Raw genomic sequence first — 18,695 nt, forward strand, 5'->3', positions numbered from 1 at the left:
CGAGGTCGCTTTCAGCGATGAGTCAAGGTTCTGTGTGGACAGTCCTGATGGGCGTGAGCGTGTCTGAAGAAGAACTGGCGAGTGATATGCCGATTGTTGCGTGCGTCAAGCCAACAGGTGGGGTGGCCCAAGTGTGATGGTGTGGGCCACCATATCAGGCCGGTACAGGACGCCACTGGTGGTTGTGGATGGGAATCTTAACGCCCAGCGGTATGTGGATAACATCCTGCGACCTCATCTGCTGCCATTCCTGCTAGACCACCCAGAACTGAGAACCTTTCAGCATGACAACGCTCGTCCCCATGCTGCTCGCTTTACCACTGCATTTCTCCAAGGCGAGAACATCAACACCATGCAGTGGCCTGCGCTCTCCCCTGACCTGAATCCCATAGAGCACCTGTGGGATGAGCTTGGGAGACACGTAGTTGGCATGGCCAGGACACGGGCAGAGCTGCTTCAGACATTGAGGACTGAGTGGGACAGAATCCAGCAGCAATCCATCCAAAGACTGGTAGGCAGTATACACCGACGATGCACTGCCTGTATCCAAAACAATGGTGGCCACACACGTTATTGAAAGGGGACTGACATTGCACCCTGTGCTGTTCTGTTCTGTAGAACAAACTGATGAGATGGTGTATCTTGGTCAAAAACTTGACATGTCATCAATAAAATGCCAATGTTTCAATTAGCAATTGTTGGTTTGTTATATTTTGAACTGTAACAATTTTATTACATTTCAAACAAGTGGTAAGTTTCTTTTGCGTTTTCGGTCTTTTTGAAGTTGGTCAAAATGGTCAAATTTTTCGGTCAAAATGCCCATTTTGCACTGGCCTTTTTAAAGCCAATATCAAAACATCACGTGCAGGTCATTAAAATCATCCCGTACCCCTTGGCTAATCACTGACAGTCAAAACGGCTGTTCAACAGCTGTGCTATGAAGTGACCATTGAAGGTTCAAGTGACCATCCGTGACCGTTTTGTCTGACAGTGAGGACACTATTGTCCACAAATAAGTTCACACATTTACTACACGCAGTGTTATTGTTGATATTTAAAGGTTTCAAAGGTGGTAAGTTTCTTTTGCGTTTCAGTATATATATATATATATATATATATACATATATATATATATATATATATATATATATATGACAGTACTCGCATCCCATATAGCTACCACTCCACCCACCACCCCCTCTCCCCCCCCTCCCCCCTCCCATCCCCTGCATCCCCACAAAAACATTATTAATTGTAAATGTAATAATTTTTAACTTACCCTATGCATTGATCGGCAAGCTCCATATATGTCCTTCCAATCAGTGTTAAGAAGCACGAACATTTGGGTAGAACGGCCCTCCTACAGATCTTCGGCATTTCATGGGCACATATTATCGGTAGTTTTTGCAGTACGGACTGCAAGATATCAACTTTTTGGCTAGGTTGAACAGAAAGTTCTCCACATCTTTCATTATGCAGAGGCATACCCCTTTCTCGCAGGAACGTTTACAAGTATTTCCGGCTTCTTTTTAAAATCATTTTTAGTCATCTTGCGAAGATCCTTATCTGTCAGGCATGAAAAATGTGCAGACCACCCCAATTTGCTACTACGGGTTTCTATGCATGCTCACTGAGCAATTTGGAGTGTATTACGTCATTTCAAAAGTGCAGTATTAAATTCACACTTCAGTACAAGTTCAAGCAATTGGTGATCGTTCACAATAGAAAAGCAGACTGACCACTTCACAATGCAGATACATGCCAGGGTATATAGATTACAGCAGATCAGAGGATGAGCAATCTATATTAAAGTAGATATGTTTGGGGACTCACTGACACACAGACCAATTACAATTGCCTCTCCCATCATTTTGAGAATGTGTGAGACCAACAAAAGGATGGGAGGAACCTCTACTCACCAGGATGCGCCGAGAGTGGAGGGTGATATGCCAGTTCATTGTGATGTGATGGCCCTGGGGCAGGGCGAAAGCATTCATAATAATACAAATAGAATAAAATGTTCCATAACACCACACAAGAGGATTTTGAGAAAGTGTATCCTTTCACACATGACAATAGTCAGACACAGATTTACAGAATTTCAGAAGGTCATTTTAACTATAAATATATGCACAATAAGCGTATCGACAATCACCCTTTTCAGGAAAATGAATATTACAAGTAATCCCAAAGTTTCTGTCACCCACACCTACATGTTAGACCAAGTACGAACACTGTTGACAAACGTTATTCTCATCACATTATTCCACATAATCTCAATCATCTTCAATGTACTTAGTCCAGCAATCAAACCAACTTTCCAATCCCAAGGCAGAAGCCTTCCCGCTAAAGTGTCTTTAATGCAGTAGTGGCTTAATTAACCTCTTCAGCAGGTGCAATGTGTCTTCCATGAATTTATTTCCTATTTTTTAGGAAGAAGAAGAACCACCTTTAATAATAATAATAATAATGCATTTATTTTATATAGCGCTTTTCAGGAAGCCCAAAGACGCTTTGACAGAGTGCAAAACATAATGCATAGCAAAACATAAAAACAATTGCAAAAAAAGAAGAATCAATAGGGAAATATTCAAAGCACAAAGGAGGGAGAAGGAGAGGAGATAGTCAGGGGTTAGATGCTGTGGGTTAAATGTTGAATGCAGTGTTGAACAGGTGGGTCTTGAGTGATGTTTTGAATGTGGTGAGTGAGGAGGAGTCTCTGATGGTGTGAGGTAGCGAGTTCCAGAGGGTGGGAGCAGCGATGGAGAAGGCCTTGTCCCCCCAGGATCTAAATTTGGTCCGGATGGGGGGGGTCAGGAGGTTGGTACCAGCAGAGCGGAGGTTGCGGGTGGGAGTGTGCCTGGAGAGGAGGTCAGCCAGGTAGGATGGGGCCAGGTTATGGAGGGCTTTGTAGGTCAAGAGGAGGATTTTGTACTGGATTCTCTGGGAGATGGGGAGCCAGTGAAGCTTGTAAAGGACGGGGGTGATGTGGTCACGGGTCCGGGAATGGGTGAGTAGACGGGCAGCGGAGTTCTGAATGTATTGGAGTTTATTGGTGATTGTTGAGGGTGAACCATAAAGGAGGCTATTGCAGTAGTCCAGACGGGAAGTGATGAAGGCGTGGATGAGGGTTTCTGCAGCCACGGAGGAGAGGGATGGACGGAGACGGGCGATGTTTTTCAGGTGAAAGAAGGCTGTCTTTGTGATCTGTTTAGTGTATTTGTCGAAGGAGAGGGTTTGGTCAAAGATGATGCCAAGATTCCGGATGTGAGGGGAGGTGGATACTGGGAAACCGTCGATGTTGAGGGCAAAGTTATGGGTGGACTTGGTGAGCGTTTTTGGGCCAATGATGATTATTTCAGATTTATCACAGTTAAGTTTGAGGAAGTTGATTTGAAGCCAGGATTTTATTTCAGTGATGCAGTTTGTCAGGATAGAGTGGGTGGCGGTGGAGATGGACTTGGTGGAGATGAAAAGCTGGATGTCATCGGCGAAGCAGTGGAATTGGAGACCATGACGGCGGATTAAGTGACCGAGGGGGGACAGGTAAAGGATGAAGAGGAGGGGGCCAAGAACTGAACCTTGGGGGACACCTTGGGGGAGGGGAGCAGTGGGGGATTTGCAGTTATTGATGGAGATGAACTGACGTCTGTCAGAGTGGTATGATTTAATCCAAGAGAGGGCAGTGCCAGTAATGTTAAAGGTGGTTTCAAGTCGGGTGAGGAGGATGGTGTCAAAGGCGGCGCTGAGGTCGAGGAGGATGAGAATGTTGAGGTTGCCAGCGTCTGAGGAGAGGAGAAGGTCGTTGGTGATTTTGAGGAGAGCGGTTTCAGTACTGTGGTTGGAGCGGAATCCGGATTGGAATGTTTCATACAGGTTATTGGCAGAGAGGTGATGTTTGAGTTGAGTGGCTACAGCGCGTTCCAAAACCTTTGACAGAAAGGGTAGGTTGGAGATGGGTCTGAAGTTATTTAGGGTGTCAGGGTTTAGTCCAGGTTTTTTCAGAATGGGGGTAACAGCAGCAATTTTGAGGGATGGTGGGACGATGCCTGTAGACAGGGAGGAGTTTATTGTTGCAATGATAAGTGGAGAGAGAGCAGGAAGGGAGGCCTTGACAAAGCTGGAGGGGATGGGGTCAAGAGTGCAGGTGGCAGTTTTCATTCCGATGAGGAGTTCAGAGAGGTCAGTAGGGGAGACTGGGGAGAATTGAGACAGGGGATGGCAGGATAAGGGGGGGCAGGTGGTTTGAGGGGGAGCGGGTGCGGCGGTGGTCAAGCTGTTGTAGATGTTTTCAATTTTGCGTTGGAAGAATGAAAGGAAGGAGATGCAGTTGTCTATTGTGAATGACTGGGTGGTGGTGTTCAGGGGGCTGAGGAGTTTGTTTATTGTAGAGAAGAGTGCTTTTGGGTTTCCGGAGCCAGAGTGGATAATTTGAGAGTAGTAGGCGGAGCGGGCGCGGGAGAGGGCATCTTTATAGTGTTGTTTGTGGTCCTTGTAGGCCTGGGAGTGAACTGTGAGACCTGTTTTATTGCGGAGTCTTTCAAGTTGGCGAGCACGAGTTTTCATCAGGCGGAGTTCAGGGGTAAACCAGGGAGCAGAATGGGTGAAAGAAACTGTTTTGGTTTTTATAGGCGCAAGTTGGTCAAGGCAGGAGGAGAGAGTGTGGTTGTAGTAGTCAGTGAGGTCAGAAGGGGTGTGGAGGTCAACGAAGGGAGAAGTGGACATTTTTTTAGAGGCCATTTTTTCCCCACAGAGCAGGGGTTGGCCTTTTTTTGAAGCAATGTTTTATGGCCGGATGCCCTTCCTGCCACCAACCCTGTTAGTCGCCTCTTGCAACAAACAGAGAATTACCAGTGAACTGGTACTCAATTTGCCGACCTCGGAAAGATGACAGGCTGAGTCAACCACCCTGGTGGACCGGGATTCTAACCCAGGATTTTAGGATTTCAAGCCGGCACCCTAACCGCTAAGCCAACACCAGGATTTGTCTGTGAATAAGAGAGAGACAGAATTGTGAGGAACAGAAATGAAAAAACGAGATGTGGTTGTGTGTATGTGTGGATGTGTGTGGGTGCACGTGTGTGTGGGTGTGTATGTATGTGTGTGTATATATGTGTGTGGGTGTATGTGTGTGTGTGAATGTGTGTGTGTGAGTGTGTGTGTGTGTGTGTGTGTGTGAGTGTGTGTGTGTGTGTGTGTGTGTGTGTGTGTGTGTTTTTGTGTGTGTGTGTGTGTGTGTGTGTGTGTGTGTGTGTGTGTGTGTGTGTTTGTGTGTGTGTGTATATATATGTGTGTGTATGTGTATATGTGTGTCGGTGTGCACGCACATGCATTTACATGTTATCAGAAGTAAATACATTGTGTAGATGACATCATTTGTGCATCTGATAAATAAATTGGCAGTAACCATTTTGTGAAACTGAATGTGCAGGTGCAGCATCTAATATTTTTTAGGAAGAATTACAAAAATTAATTGGGGCATTGCATATGCATGTTTCTTCTTCATTACTATAAATTTAACAAGAATTTGTACGTCTATAAACTGTTCAAAGCTTTCTGCCATAGTCACATTTTTAGTACGAGTTTCTATTATTTTAATTCTTTCTGGAAGCAAAACAAATACAGCCGGACCCGAACATTCGCAGTCCCAACATTCGCGGGTTCCGCATATTCGTGGGTTCCGTGTATTAGCGGTTGATAAATTGCAATCTGTTTCTACATTCACTGCCCTGTGTCTTGCGTATTTGCGGTTTTTCATGGGCAGAAATTTTTTTTTCCATGAGCAGCGAGCATAAAACAGTTCTCAAACATATCTTCCACCAGCTACACCCAAAGCAGCTGGACTACGCAAAAAACATATCTTCAACGAGCCGTGAGCATGTCTTGCTTATACATTCACGGCCTTTTTTGTGAATCAGGAACCACCTATTCCCATTTTCCCCATTGAAATAAATGCCACAACATTTGTGGATTTTCTTTGACATTTATGAATTTTCCTCAAATCAAGAACTGCCAGGACCTATCCCCCCTTTTCCCATTGAAACAATGCTCCCCAAATTTGTGGTTTCGACATTTGCGCATTTGCCAGGAACGTATCCAACGTAAAGGAACGTAAATGTCAGAGTCCGACTGTATTCTGAGAAAAATAACATTTAGAGACTCACCAAGATGTACACATCACATTAGACCTGGGAATGAACAATATACGTATATTGAGGCAGACCAGTAATCTAGTAGTGAGAAAAAAAAACTAGATGGTATTCATAGAATACTTGCCCTGCGCAGTCAACTTGGTGCGAGCAAACTCTTCTGTTTTTGAACGTTTTTAAAATAGATCCAATATGGCTGCCAGACCACGTGAACGATGACATCATAAATTTATATTCCCTAATATAATTGTTGCATAGGTCACGCTCAATAAATTTCAAACTGATTAGACTAAGTGTTGTCCCTGTCGAATTGTGACGTCATAATTAAGGCACCAATGATGTCATCGTTAGCAACACTTATTCCCCATATGAAGTTCGTTACAATGAGTCACGTTTCAATGTTTTTCCATGGAGTGGTTTTGGAGATATAGAGGTGCAACGTTTTTTGTGTTTTCAAAGATGGCGCCTGTACCATGTGACCAATGACGTCATAATTGTTAAAAATTATACAGGAGGAAGTGCTCCTACAGTGAAAATTTCGAATCCATCAGACTAACAGTTGCAGAGAAAATGTATTTTTCATACTGATCGGATCAAGTGTTGTACTTACTTGTCTAATTATGATGTCATAATGAAGGCACCGATGACATCATCATTAACATATCTTATTCCCCATGGGAAGTACTTGACAATTTGCCTTGTTTCAATTTTTCTCCATTGAGCTGTTTCAGATTAGAGGTGTAACGTTTTTCCAATATGGTGTCCGTACCACGTGACCGATGACACCATCTTACTATAATTCACCAAATGTCCATCCGTCTGTTTGTTTGAAGGGACAGTAAAAACTGCTGAACCGATCGCAAAGAAATTTTTGGTGGATAATCCTGGGATCCCCAGAGGTAAAATAGGCTATTTAGTTTTCCCAATTTCAGCTTTAGTCTCCAGCATTCTCAGGTTTGGACTCCCGCATAACATTCGCGTTCGCATAACGTCCATTTTTCTCATTGTGATGACGCACAAACGGCTGCACCCGGGAAAGCAACATGTCTCCATCGATCGCTAACAGATCGCTGTCTCCATCGATCTTGCCAAGGCCGTAACAGCTATCAGCTCAAAATCCTTTTCACTGTTGATTTGGTACAGTTACACGTATCGGGAGTACATAAGACAAAGCGATTGTGAACACGATTATCGATCACGATTCACGATCACCACGATCATAGTGTATCGATCACGATTTGAAACACGGAATAATATTTACCGATATGAACAGTGATGTGGCTTTTATTGAAATTCTAAAGATACTGTTTAGATTTTGATGATTTACGTGTGATATGATTCAACGGGTGTTTATATGAATCGTTTAAAATTTAAAAAACCCTCAATTTCTGATATTTTGCCATCGCCATATGCAGATTCGCCACGGTCCCACGATCGATGTTTCTACACGTGAACGCACCCGTTTGTTTGCGAATGGGTACGTTTTTCATGGAAGTCCTTCACGAACTTTTTTTTTTTTTTGTACACTGAATCGAGGCTCGTGAAAGAGCTGACATTTATCACACAAACAAATCAAACAGACAAACAAACAAAGTATATAAAAAGGGGAGCGGTAGATAAGATGGGGAGAGAAGGGGATGCACATAAACACAACATTTGATTGAGAGCAGGGACATCGGGAATGTGTAGGAGGGAGAGGGCTTGGGGGGAGGTGGTGTGGGAAGGGGGGGGGGGGGGGGAGAAGTATAAAACACAAGGACACCAAGGACTTCCAGGACAGAAGTTGGTATTTCAAAAAAGTGGAATTGGGGTGAGATTAGTGGGGATAGAAAGGATCAAGGTTTTGGATGGGGGAAGATAAGAGATGGTGAACAGCTGTTTTAAAGACCTGGAGGGTGGAGTGGGATTGAAGAGAGTGAGGGAGTTTGTTCCAGAGGTGGGAGAAAAGAGGAATGAAGGAGTGAAGGTGAGCAGAGAGTCTTGATTTTGGCAGTTTAACCATAAGAGGGTTGCAGGCAGATCTTGTGCGACCTGTAGGAATATTTGCGGGACAGAGCCCAGAGAGAGCTGGGGGGGGGGGGGGGGCAAGGCCAGAGAGGAGTCGGTAGAAGACGGAAAGACCACCAACCTGCCTGCGGTGAGTGAGCAAGAGGCCCTTGGAGTCAGCTTCATCGCGGAAGATTCCAATGATTCTGAATGCTTTGGTTTCAACAGCGTGAAGACGAGCTAGGTGTGAGGCAGGAGCACCAGCCCAGAGGGGAGAGCAGTATTCCATTGAGCTGCGGATGAAAGCCTTGTATGTGGTGAGGAGCTCAGGTGTGCCAAGGAAGGACTTCGCACGACGGAGGATGCCCAGTCGGCGACTGGCTTTGGAGGCCAGATTTGAAATGTGGTTCTCCCAGGAAACTTACTGTCCATGTCTGACGTGCGACTGAAGGTGCTACAGGAATGTGGAATTTATTGGTTTCATGCTTTTGCATTCGCCGTATCTGCATTGCCTGTTTGCTTCTGGCCTCCCACCCGTGCGTAGCATGTAATTATGAATCTCTCTAATAATTATGAATAAAAAAAATTCTTCAGGTGGAGGCGCTCCTATGGTAAAATTACGTACCAATCGGACCAACAGTTGCAGAGAAAATGAGTTTTTAAAATGTAGACACGCAAGTACACACGTACACCACACATATGCACGTAAGCCATACGTACGCACATAGGGTAATTATTGGGTGTGAACTGCCTTCCATAGAGAGCCTGTACTCCAGTCAATTAGCGAAAAGAGCGAAAGCTATCATTCGAGATTAGTTCTGCCCAGCGCATGACATTTTTGAACTTCTCCGTTCGGGTAAACGTTATCAGTCCATCAAGACCAACTGTAATCGCTTGCATGACAGCTTTTACCCCAATTGCAATCTTCACCCTCAATGAATCTGTGTCTGAAGTTAATTTTCATTTCATCACCAAAATGTTGTTTTAAGACTCTCATTCACAATTAATATATTTCTTATTCAATGAAATTTTTAAGCTGCCAAAGTAATTGTAAGTGCATCCATGCTCGTAGCAGGTTTAGTTGAAATACCTTCAGTGGTTCACAAGTTGTTGCATTACCAAAATGATTTTCAATTAAAGGTCAGACGCCCTTTCATGTAAGCAGTTCATCCTTTTATTACAGTCTATACTTGAGCCAACCTCCCGGTGTGTACCCCGGTTTAGAATAGGTACACTGTATCCCTGCGCATCGTAAGAGGCGACTAAGGGTTGGCATCAGGAAGGGCATCCGGCCATAAAAACATTGCCTCAAACAGGGAACCATGATTGTCATGGGGCCCGCAAGGCTAACGCCCGCTCTAGCGGGGAAAATGGCCTTAAAAACGATCATTCATTCATTCATTCATACTTGAGCCAACCAGAATCAGTGGCATAATGGTTAGAATATCCGCTCTGTGTCTGGGAGGGTGGTGGCTCAAACCCTGGCTGTCAGACCAAAGACGGAGAGTTCAAAGAACACCATACTGATGCAGTCTTGAGAAAAAGGACATGGGAAGGGTGTTTTAAACTCTTGCTTTGCATTTCCGAGCAAAATCTACACTTCGTGCAAGCCGCAATTTTGTCTGAATATTGCTATTCTTCAACGATGAGAGCGTGAGCGGCAATTTATTTGATTGGTCGCGATGGCGTAGAATGCTGTTGAAGGAACTGCGCTCCAACGCGAGTCGAAAGAATTGACGCGACCAAAGACGGAATTCGTCCGAGTTGCTTTATTGAAACAAAACAGCTCAGGTATTCTGACAAGCCCGTTTATCGGGCAGCAATATATATACACATTTATGTCGGGAAGTTTGCCCGGCAAAAGCTATACCGGGCATGCCCGGGTGTCAAGGGCGAGTCTTGGAAAGGCGAGTCTGGACCTGCCCGGGCGTGTTTGGCTGCGGCCTGGCAAGTCGAGGCTGGGCGTGCCCGGGCGCTCTGGGCGAGCCCTGGAAAGGCGATAGCGGGCATGCCCGGATGCTCTGGGCGAGCCCTGGAAAGGCGATAGCGGGCATGCCCGGATGCTCTGGGCGAGCCCTGAAAAGGCGATAGCGGGCATGCCCGGACGCTCTGGGCGAGCCCTGGAAAGGCGAGAGCGGGCATGCCCGGGAAAGACGAGACCGGGCGTGCCCGGGAGGTTCGGGCGTGCCCGGGAACAGTGAGCCCGGGCATGCCCGGGAGAGGCGCGTCTGGCCGTGTTCTGGCCGGTGCAAGGCGATTGTGTGCATCCAGCGGTAACCGCTACACACGCCCCTCCAGAATCGACCTGCACCGGCAGGGTCAATTTAAGGGGGGTCCGGATGACCCGGCCGAAGCGACCCTTGGAGGGTCGTGGGGAGGGGTCCGACGTGGTGGTGGGTGGTCGAGCGGGGGGAACTGTGGACGGGGGGCGGCCTCGCCGCGGAGGAAGGGCCAACCGTGGTGGTCGGTCGACGTCCATGTGCGCCGGTTTGAGGCGGTCCACAGAAATCCGGTCCGGCCGAAGTCGACGATGAAAGACTTGTCGCCCCGTCGCAGGACCCGGAAGGGCCCGTCGTACGGCGGCCGGAGTGGCCCCCGGTGCGCGTCATGACGCACAAAGACATACTCCGCTGTGCGAAGCGCCGGGGGGACGTAGGACTGGGGGCCACCGTGGCGGGACGTCGGCACGGGGGCAAATCGTCGGGCGGCCTCCTGGAGGTCCGAGCGCTGGCGAGCGGCGGACCAGGGACTGGTAGCGTCGGGCACGAATTCGCCCAGGACGCGGAGCGGCTGGCCGTAGACGAGCTCGGCGGCGGACGCCTGGAGGTCTTCCTTGGGGGCCGTGCGAAGGCCAAAAAGGACCCACGGCAGCCGGTCGGCCCAACCGTCGTCCTGAAGGCCGGCCATGAGTGCGGCCTTCATGGAGCGGTGAAACCACTCGCACAACCCGTTGGCTTGGGGGTGGTAGGCCGTGGTGCGGTGCAGCGTGACCCCCAACGAACGGGCGACCGCGCCCCAAAGCTCAGACGTGAACTGTGGGCCGCGGTCGGACGAGATGTCCGCTGGTGCGCCGAAGCCAGGTGGCGATGAACGCCTGCGCCACGTCGGCGGTGGTGGTGGAGGCGAGGGGCGCAGCCTCCGGCCACCTGGTGGTCCTGTCCACCATGGTGAGCAGGTTGGTGAACCCCCGCGAGGGGGGCAGGGGACCCACCAAGTCCACGTGGACGTGGTCGAAATGCCGTTCAGGCACGGCGAAAGGTGCCAGCGGGGCCTGGGTGTGGCGGTGGACCTTGACCCGCTGGCAGGCCGTGCAGGCGTTGGCCCAGTCGCGGATGTTTCGTCGAAGGCCGTGCCAGACGAAACGCGCCGACACCAGCTTCTGAGAAGCTTTCCGGCCAGGGTGAGAAAGGCCGTGGATGGAGGCGAAGATGCGGCGCTGCCAGGAAACGGGCACGATGGGGCGAGGCTGGCCCTGGGAGACGCCGCAGAGCAGGACGGTGCCCGCGAAGGGAATGTCGGCCAGGCGGAGGCCCGTGTCCGCCGCACGGAGTGCCTGCACCGAGGCGTCGGTGGTCTGGTCGGCCGCCATGAGCGCGAAGTCCACGCCGAGGTGGACCGCGCTCGCGCTGGCCCGAGAAAGACAGTCGGCCACGGCGTTGTCTTTGCCGGCGACGTGCCGGATGTCCGTGGTGAACTCCGACACGGCGGAGAGGTGGCGCTGCTGGCGGGCCGACCACGGCTCCGTGACCTTAGCCATTGCGTAGACCAACGGCTTGTGGTCGACGAAAGCCGTGAACGGGCGGCCCTCCAGGAGGTGTCGGAAATGGCGAACGGCCAGGAATAGCCCGAGCAGCTCGCGGTCGAACGTGCTGTAGTTTAACTCGTTCGGCCGGAGTTGCCGGCTGAAAAAAGCGAGTGGCTGCCAAACCCCGTCCACCCATTGCTCATGGACGGCGCCCACCGCGTAGTTGGAGGCGTCCGTAGTGAGGGCGATGGGCGCGTTGAGCACCGGGTGAGCCAGCAGCGTTGCGTCGGCGAGGGCCCGTTTGGCGCTGGCAAAGGCCGCGTCCATGGCCGCGGACCAAACAATGTCATGCTTGGCCGGCTTGCCCCGGAGGGCCTCGTAAAGGGGCCGCATGAGCTGAGCAGCGCGGGGCACGAATCGGTGATAAAAATTCACCATGCCGAGGAACTCTTGGAGGGCCTTGATGGGACGGGGACGCGGGAACGTGGTGATGGCCTCGACCTTGGTCGGCAGCGGCACGGCCCCGGTCTTGGTGATGCGGTGGCCCAAAAAGTCAACGGTCGTCGCGCCGAAGTGGCATTTGACCGGGTTGACAATTAAGCCGTGCTCGCTGAGGCGACCGAACAGTGTTCGGAGATGGAGGAGGTGCTCGGCGCGGGACGTGCTGGCGACGAGGATATCGTCCAGATAGACGAAAAGAAACGGCAGGTCGCGCAGCACGCCGTCCATCAAGCGCTGGAACGCCTGGGCCGCGTTCTTGAGGCCAAAAGGCATCCGCAAAAATTCGAACAGGCCGAACGGCGTGATGACGGCCGTCTTCGGGACGTCGGCCGCCCGGACAGGTACCTGGTGGTAGCCCCGTATCAGGTCAATTTTCGAAAAGATGACCCGTCCCGCCAAACGGGCGGAAAAGTCCTGAATATGCGGGATCGGGTACCTGTCGGGGGTGGTAGCGTCGTTGAGACGGCGGTAGTCGCCACACGGGCGCCATCCACCCCCCGGCTTTGGCACGATGTGCAGTGGCGAGGCCCACGCGCTATCGGAGCGCCGCACGATGCCGAGGTGCTCCAACGCGTCGAACTCGGCCTTCGCCACGGCGAGCTTGGCCGGGTCGAGGCGGCGGGCCCTGGCGTAGACCGGCGGGCCCGTAGTGGGTATGTGGTGCTCGATCCCGTGCCGCACCGCGACGGCCGAAAACGTCGGCCGCGTGAGGGCCGGGAATTCCGCGAGCAGGCGAGCGAACTCGTTCGCTGCCGGGAGGGCGCACGCCAGTTCGGTCGGCGCGGAGCTGCTCATCGTGCACGCCAGGGAGCTGAAGGTCTCGGCGTTGACAAGGCGACGACGTTTGACGTCGACCAGCAGCCCGTGCGCGCAGAGGAAGTCGGCGCCCAGCAAAGCCATGGGGACACAGGCGGTCACAAAAGTCCATTGAAAACGCTGGCTGCCGAAGCAGAGGGTGACGACGCGTGGGCCGAAAGTGCGTATGGCCGAGCCATTAGCAGCGACCAAAGAGGGGCCGCAAACGGCGTCCCGCCTGTCCTGCTCGGAGGCGGGTATGACGCTCAGTTGGGCGCCGGTGTCACACAGGAAACGCCGCCCAGACGCTTTGTCCCGAATAAACAGCAAGTTGCCCGAGTGGCCGGCGCTCATGGCTGGGAATGAACGCCGGCCCGGCCGTTTCCCGACCTGCCGAAAGTGCACGGGGGCCGGCACGTCCGAGCCTTGTGTCCGAACCTGGCGTGGTAATAACACCACGCCCGGTCAGGTGGAGGCCCCGGCCGTCGTGTCGGAAGCGGGTGGTGCGGCCTGGCGGCCGCCAGTTGCACCGGCAGTTCGGCCTCCAACCGCGCAGGGTGCTCGGGCGTCGTGGGCGTCGCCTCGGACGGCGGCGGGCTCCAGGTAACCACGCCGATGTGCTGGCCCGCCGAGGAGATCTTATCGGCTTCCCTGGCGAGGGCGCGGGAATCCGTGATCAACGTGCCAGCCAGGGCGAGGCATACCGGGTGAGGCAGCTGGCGAAGGAACAGCTCGCGGAACAGAAAATCCGGAGAGTGCTCACCGAGCAACGAGAGCATATAGTCCATGCGCTCTGACGGGCGCGTGTCGCCGAGCTCGGGCAGAGCGAGCAGGCGCTGTGCGCGTGCTGCCGGTGAGAGGGCGAAAGCGTCGAGGAGGAGTGTCTTCAGCGCGTCGTATTTGTCAGCAGCCGGCGGGTGCTCGAGGAGGCTCAAGGCGCGGGCCGCGGTGGCGGAACCGAGCGCCGCCACAACATGGTGGAAGCGGGTGTCATCCGCGGTGATGCCTCGCAGGGCGAACTGAGAGTCCGCCTGAGCGAACCAAACAGCTGCGTGAGCCTCCCAGAAGGTAGGCAGTTTAAGCGTCACTGCCGTATCCATGTCGGTAGGTCACCAATGAAGGAACTGCGCTCCAACGCGAGTCGAAAGAATTGACGCGACCAAAGACGGAATTCGTCCGAGTTGCTTCATTGAAACAAAACAGCTCAGGTATTCTGACAAGCCCGTTTATCGGGCAGCAATATATATACACATTTATGTCGGGAAGTTTGCCCGGCAAAAGCTATACCGGGCATGCCCGGGTGTCAAGGGCGAGCCTTGGAAAGGCGAGTCTGGACCTGCCCGGGCGTGTTTGGCTGCGGCCTGGCAAGTCGAGGCTGGGCGTGCCCGGGCGCTCTGGGCGAGCCCTGGAAAGGCGATAGCGGGCATGCCCGGACGCTCTGGGCGAGCCCTGGAAAGGCGATAGCGGGCATGCCCGGACGCTCTGGGCGAGCCCTAAAAAGGCGATAGCGGGCATGCCCGGACGCTCTGGGCGAGCCCTGGAAAGGCGAGAGCGGGCATGCCCGGGAAAGACGAGACCGGGCGTGCCCGGGAGGTTCGGGCGTGCCCGGGAACAGTGAGTCCGGGCATGCCCGGGAGAGGCGCGTCTGGCCGTGTTCTGGCCGGTGCAAGGCGATTGTGTGCATCCAACGGTAACCGCTACACTGTAATATTTTGCCCAAGTACTGGTAAACTGGAGGTTTTTGGAAGTGCAAACAAGGTGTTCAAAAGTTTTGAAATGTAGAATTATATTGGAAATAAAATAAAAGTTTTAATGGCTGTGGAAAAAACAAACTTTTTCAGAAGTTTACCGCCATTGATGCAGCGTCTTACACCACCCTATTCAACACGGTAAATTTGTTATTTGTGTCCGTTATGAGGTCCCTAAAAACGGTAAGTTTCTAGTTTGGAGTAATTTTCAGTCTTGTTTGATTGCAAGACAGGCAGACAGTAAAACAATTATCACACTCTTCTGTGTGCATGTGCACTCGGGACAAGATTCTGTACAATTTGCAAAATTCACAGCCAAAGTACTGCTAAACTGCATGACTGTGGTCGGATTTATGTTCTACACAATTCAAAATATATAATTTGATTGAAAATAAATGGTTCCTCGATCATAGACTGTGGACAGACAGAGTGAACCAATTGCTTAACCCCACATTAAATTTTGCGTGTAGAATAAAATGGTACGTGCTGCTTCCTTGCTTGATGCTCAGTATTTAAATGGATAGAGCAAAACAAAACGCTGGGAAGGCAATTGCAAACGAAATACATAAAGTATGACCCTTGCCAAGAAACTGCTTCGGGAGCACCAACGCTCTGCAGAGTATGGTACATCATAATCAAAATATACTTATGCCAAGTTTGGTTGAAATCCCTTCAGTGGTACAAAATGTATCGTGGCAAAATAAATAAATAAATAAATAAACAGACAGACAGACATACGCACGTGCAGCAGACAGACAATCTGACAACGTAATGCCTCAGACCTTTGGCTGCAGAGGCATAACAAGTTATAAATCAATTCCAAGTTATTTGAAAATAAATGAATGAATGAATGAATGATCGTTTTGAGGCCATTTTCCCCGCTAGAGCGGGGGTTAGCCTTGCGGGCCCCATGACAATCATGGTTCCCTGTTTGAGGCAATGTTTTACGGCCGGATGCCCTTCCTGGCGCCAACCCTGAGTCGCCTCTTACGATGCGCAGGGATACGGTGTACCTATTCTAAACCGGGGTACACACCGTGATCATTCATCCCAGCAAGCTGGTACTCAATTTGCCGACCTCGGAAGGATGACAGGCTGAGTCAACCCCCCTGGCGTTAATTCAGCGATCGACCGGGATTCGAACCCAGGATCCTTGGATCCTAAGCCGGCACCCTAGCCGCTAGCCCAACACCAGGGATTAAGTTATTTGAAAATAAAATAAACCAAAATCAAATTTATCAAAAGACATACATGAAATGAAAAGCAAATCTTCACCAAGGTGGATCAAATTTAATCCCAGCCTTGACAAGCTAACATTAACATTGCACATTGTTTGGCCAAACAAACTCAAATAATCGCCATAGCAGCCACTTGAGCTCATAAGAATGGCATACTTGTCACAAATGCTTGGAAGCAAATAAAATCACGGTATGGTACTGTCCAGTGAAATCAAAATATGAACGCAGACAAATTTGGCCACCGGAATTCCAAGAACATTACAAAAAGAGCTTCCTTCCCATCCACGTGCTTACACTCACAGTAATGACTGGGGTGATGCAGTGGAGGGTGATGTAGTGCTCCACTAGCAGGGTGACTCAGGTTTGCTGTGCTGCTTCCCCACGTCGTACCTCCTGTTTGCAGAGGAGAGGGAGGGAGGATGAGTGCTCGTTAGTCATGCTGACAATCATGAAAAACAGTGTGATCGCTTCTACTCAGTCAAGTACTTTCACAAACATGTTTGAATCCGTCTAGATTTTCTAACTGCAAGGACAGGTGGAGGGTGCAGGGGGTGATAGAGGGAGTGGAATTGTTGCAGGAAAGAAATTGTTTAAAAAAGGAAGAGCAGAAGAAGGGGCAGGAGGCAGGAAGGACGGTGGGTAAGCGAAGGAAAGCTAAGGTTCAAATGAGATGGATGGGAGTAGTCAATAATTCCACCATTTTTTGCGCATGTGATAGCACAGATGGCCCTAAAGTTTCACATCAGTGTGGAATGTAGATAAATGAATGAATGAATGAATGAATGATCGTTTTAAGGCCATTTTCCCCGCTAGAGTGGGGGTTAGCCTTGCGGGCCCCATGACAATCATGGTTCCCTGTTTGAGGCAATGTTTTTATGGCCGGATGCCCTTCCTGACACAAACCCTTGGTCGCCTCTTACGATGCGCAGGGATACGGTGTTGTGGCGGACACAAAAGCCCACTGGCGTGGTGACATCATTCCGCGCACCAAGTGGGCGGTGGCCACGCACCAGGGGTAGGCGTGGCCTCATGATATACACCGGGCGCCCAGCCCGGGACAGTACAGTGTTACAGTGTAGTCTTACAATAAAGACGTTTATATGTTACCGCTTGTCCGCTTCCTCCTTGCTCACAAGCAGCGCGCGTAACGCCGCGCTTTACTGGTGACCCTCGACGTTGGATCTGCTGGAGCGATCCTTCCACACGCGACGCCATCGCCATGGCCGACTTCGTCAAACTTCCGGAATTTTGGGAGGCTCAGGCCGAAGTCTGGTTCGTCCAGGCCGAAGCCCAATTTCAGCTTTGGCGCCTCACCGGCGATGACACGCGCTATTGCCACGTCGTCGCCTCCCTCGGGCCCGGCACGGCCGCTCGAGTTGTGTCCGTCCTTCGCCACCCACCGAACGGCCACAAGTACGAGGCACTCAAGCGGCTACTCCTAGCCACGTTCGGCCTTACGGACGACGCACGGGCCGACCGCCTCCTGGATCTCCCCGAGCTCGGTGAGACGCGCCCGTCGGTCCGAATGGACCATATGCTGTCACTGTTGGGCGACGAAGCCCCCGGTTCGCTATTCCGGGCGCTTTTCCGGCGCCAACTTCCAGCGCAGGTCCGCCTCGCGTTGGCCGGGACCGAGCTAACGGAACCCCGAGCATTGGCGGCCGAGGCGGACAGGTACTTCGCCGCTTCGGACATGCGGGCGAGCGTCGGCGTGGCCGTCACGGCCCTCGACGCTGATGTTCAGCAGCATGTTCCACAGCATCAGCTTCTACAGCACGCTGATGTTCAGCAGCATGCTGATATGCACCTCGTGAACGCCGCCACGCCCCGCCCACCGCCGCGGCGAAAACCGCCACCGCGGGGAAACCCGCCAACTCCACCGGCCTGGCGGAGCCAGCCGCGCTCCTCCAGCTCCACCACCTGGTGCTGGTTCCACGCCAAGTTCGGCCACGAAGCTCGGCGGTGTCATCCGCCGTGCTCCTTCAACGGGTCGGGAAATGCCCGGGCCGGCGCTCAATAGTGGCGATGAGCGCCGGCCATTCGAACAGCCTGCTGTTCATAACGGACACCTTCTCCAGGCGCCGTTACCTGTGCGACATGGGAGCGCAGGTGAGTGTCATTCCCGCCGGCACGTCAGACAAGCACGCCGCGGGTGGGGGCCCCGCGCTGCTTGCCGCGAACGGGACGCCCATCCGTACGTACGGAAAACGCTGCCTCTCTCTGCGGTTTGGAGGGCAGGTTTTCCGATGGACGTTCGTCACCGCCGACGTGCCCATGGCACTGCTTGGCGCGGACTTCCTGTGCGCTAATGGGCTCCTGGTCGACGTCAAGCGCAGACGGCTTGTCCAGGCCGAGACGTTCAGCTCGCTCGCTTGTGCGTTGCCCAGCTCAACGAGCGGCTTGCCAAGCGGCTTGCCGAACGATTCGGTTCCGGCCACGTTGGTCTGTACGCTTCCGGCAGCGGACGCATTCACCCGCCTCCTCGCCGGCTTCCCGGCCCTCACGCGGCCCACCTTCTCGGCGGGGGCCGTCA

At 51.9% G+C, this 18,695-nt stretch overlaps 1 protein-coding gene across 4 annotated transcripts in view; it reads right to left on the reverse strand.

The window, feature by feature from the left end:
• The window catches only part of SMAD4 (SMAD family member 4), a 187,842-nt gene that overhangs the window by 69,741 nt on the left and 99,406 nt on the right, over window positions 1-18,695 (reverse strand). For all 4 annotated transcript variants that reach the window (XM_068108004.2, XM_068108006.2, XM_068108003.2 and 1 more), the window contains 2 exons: window positions 16,463-16,555; window positions 1,920-1,973 (listed from right to left, as the gene is read on the reverse strand). In XM_068108004.2, the coding sequence (XP_067964105.2) occupies window positions 1,920-1,973; window positions 16,463-16,555 (147 nt within the window). The remainder of the gene's footprint in view (window positions 1-1,919; window positions 1,974-16,462; window positions 16,556-18,695) is intronic.

The sequence above is a fragment of the Myxine glutinosa genome, chromosome 2 (assembly GCF_964187855.1).
Source record: "Myxine glutinosa chromosome 2, kmMyxGlut1.1, whole genome shotgun sequence".
Lineage (NCBI taxonomy): Eukaryota > Metazoa > Chordata > Myxini > Myxiniformes > Myxinidae > Myxine > Myxine glutinosa.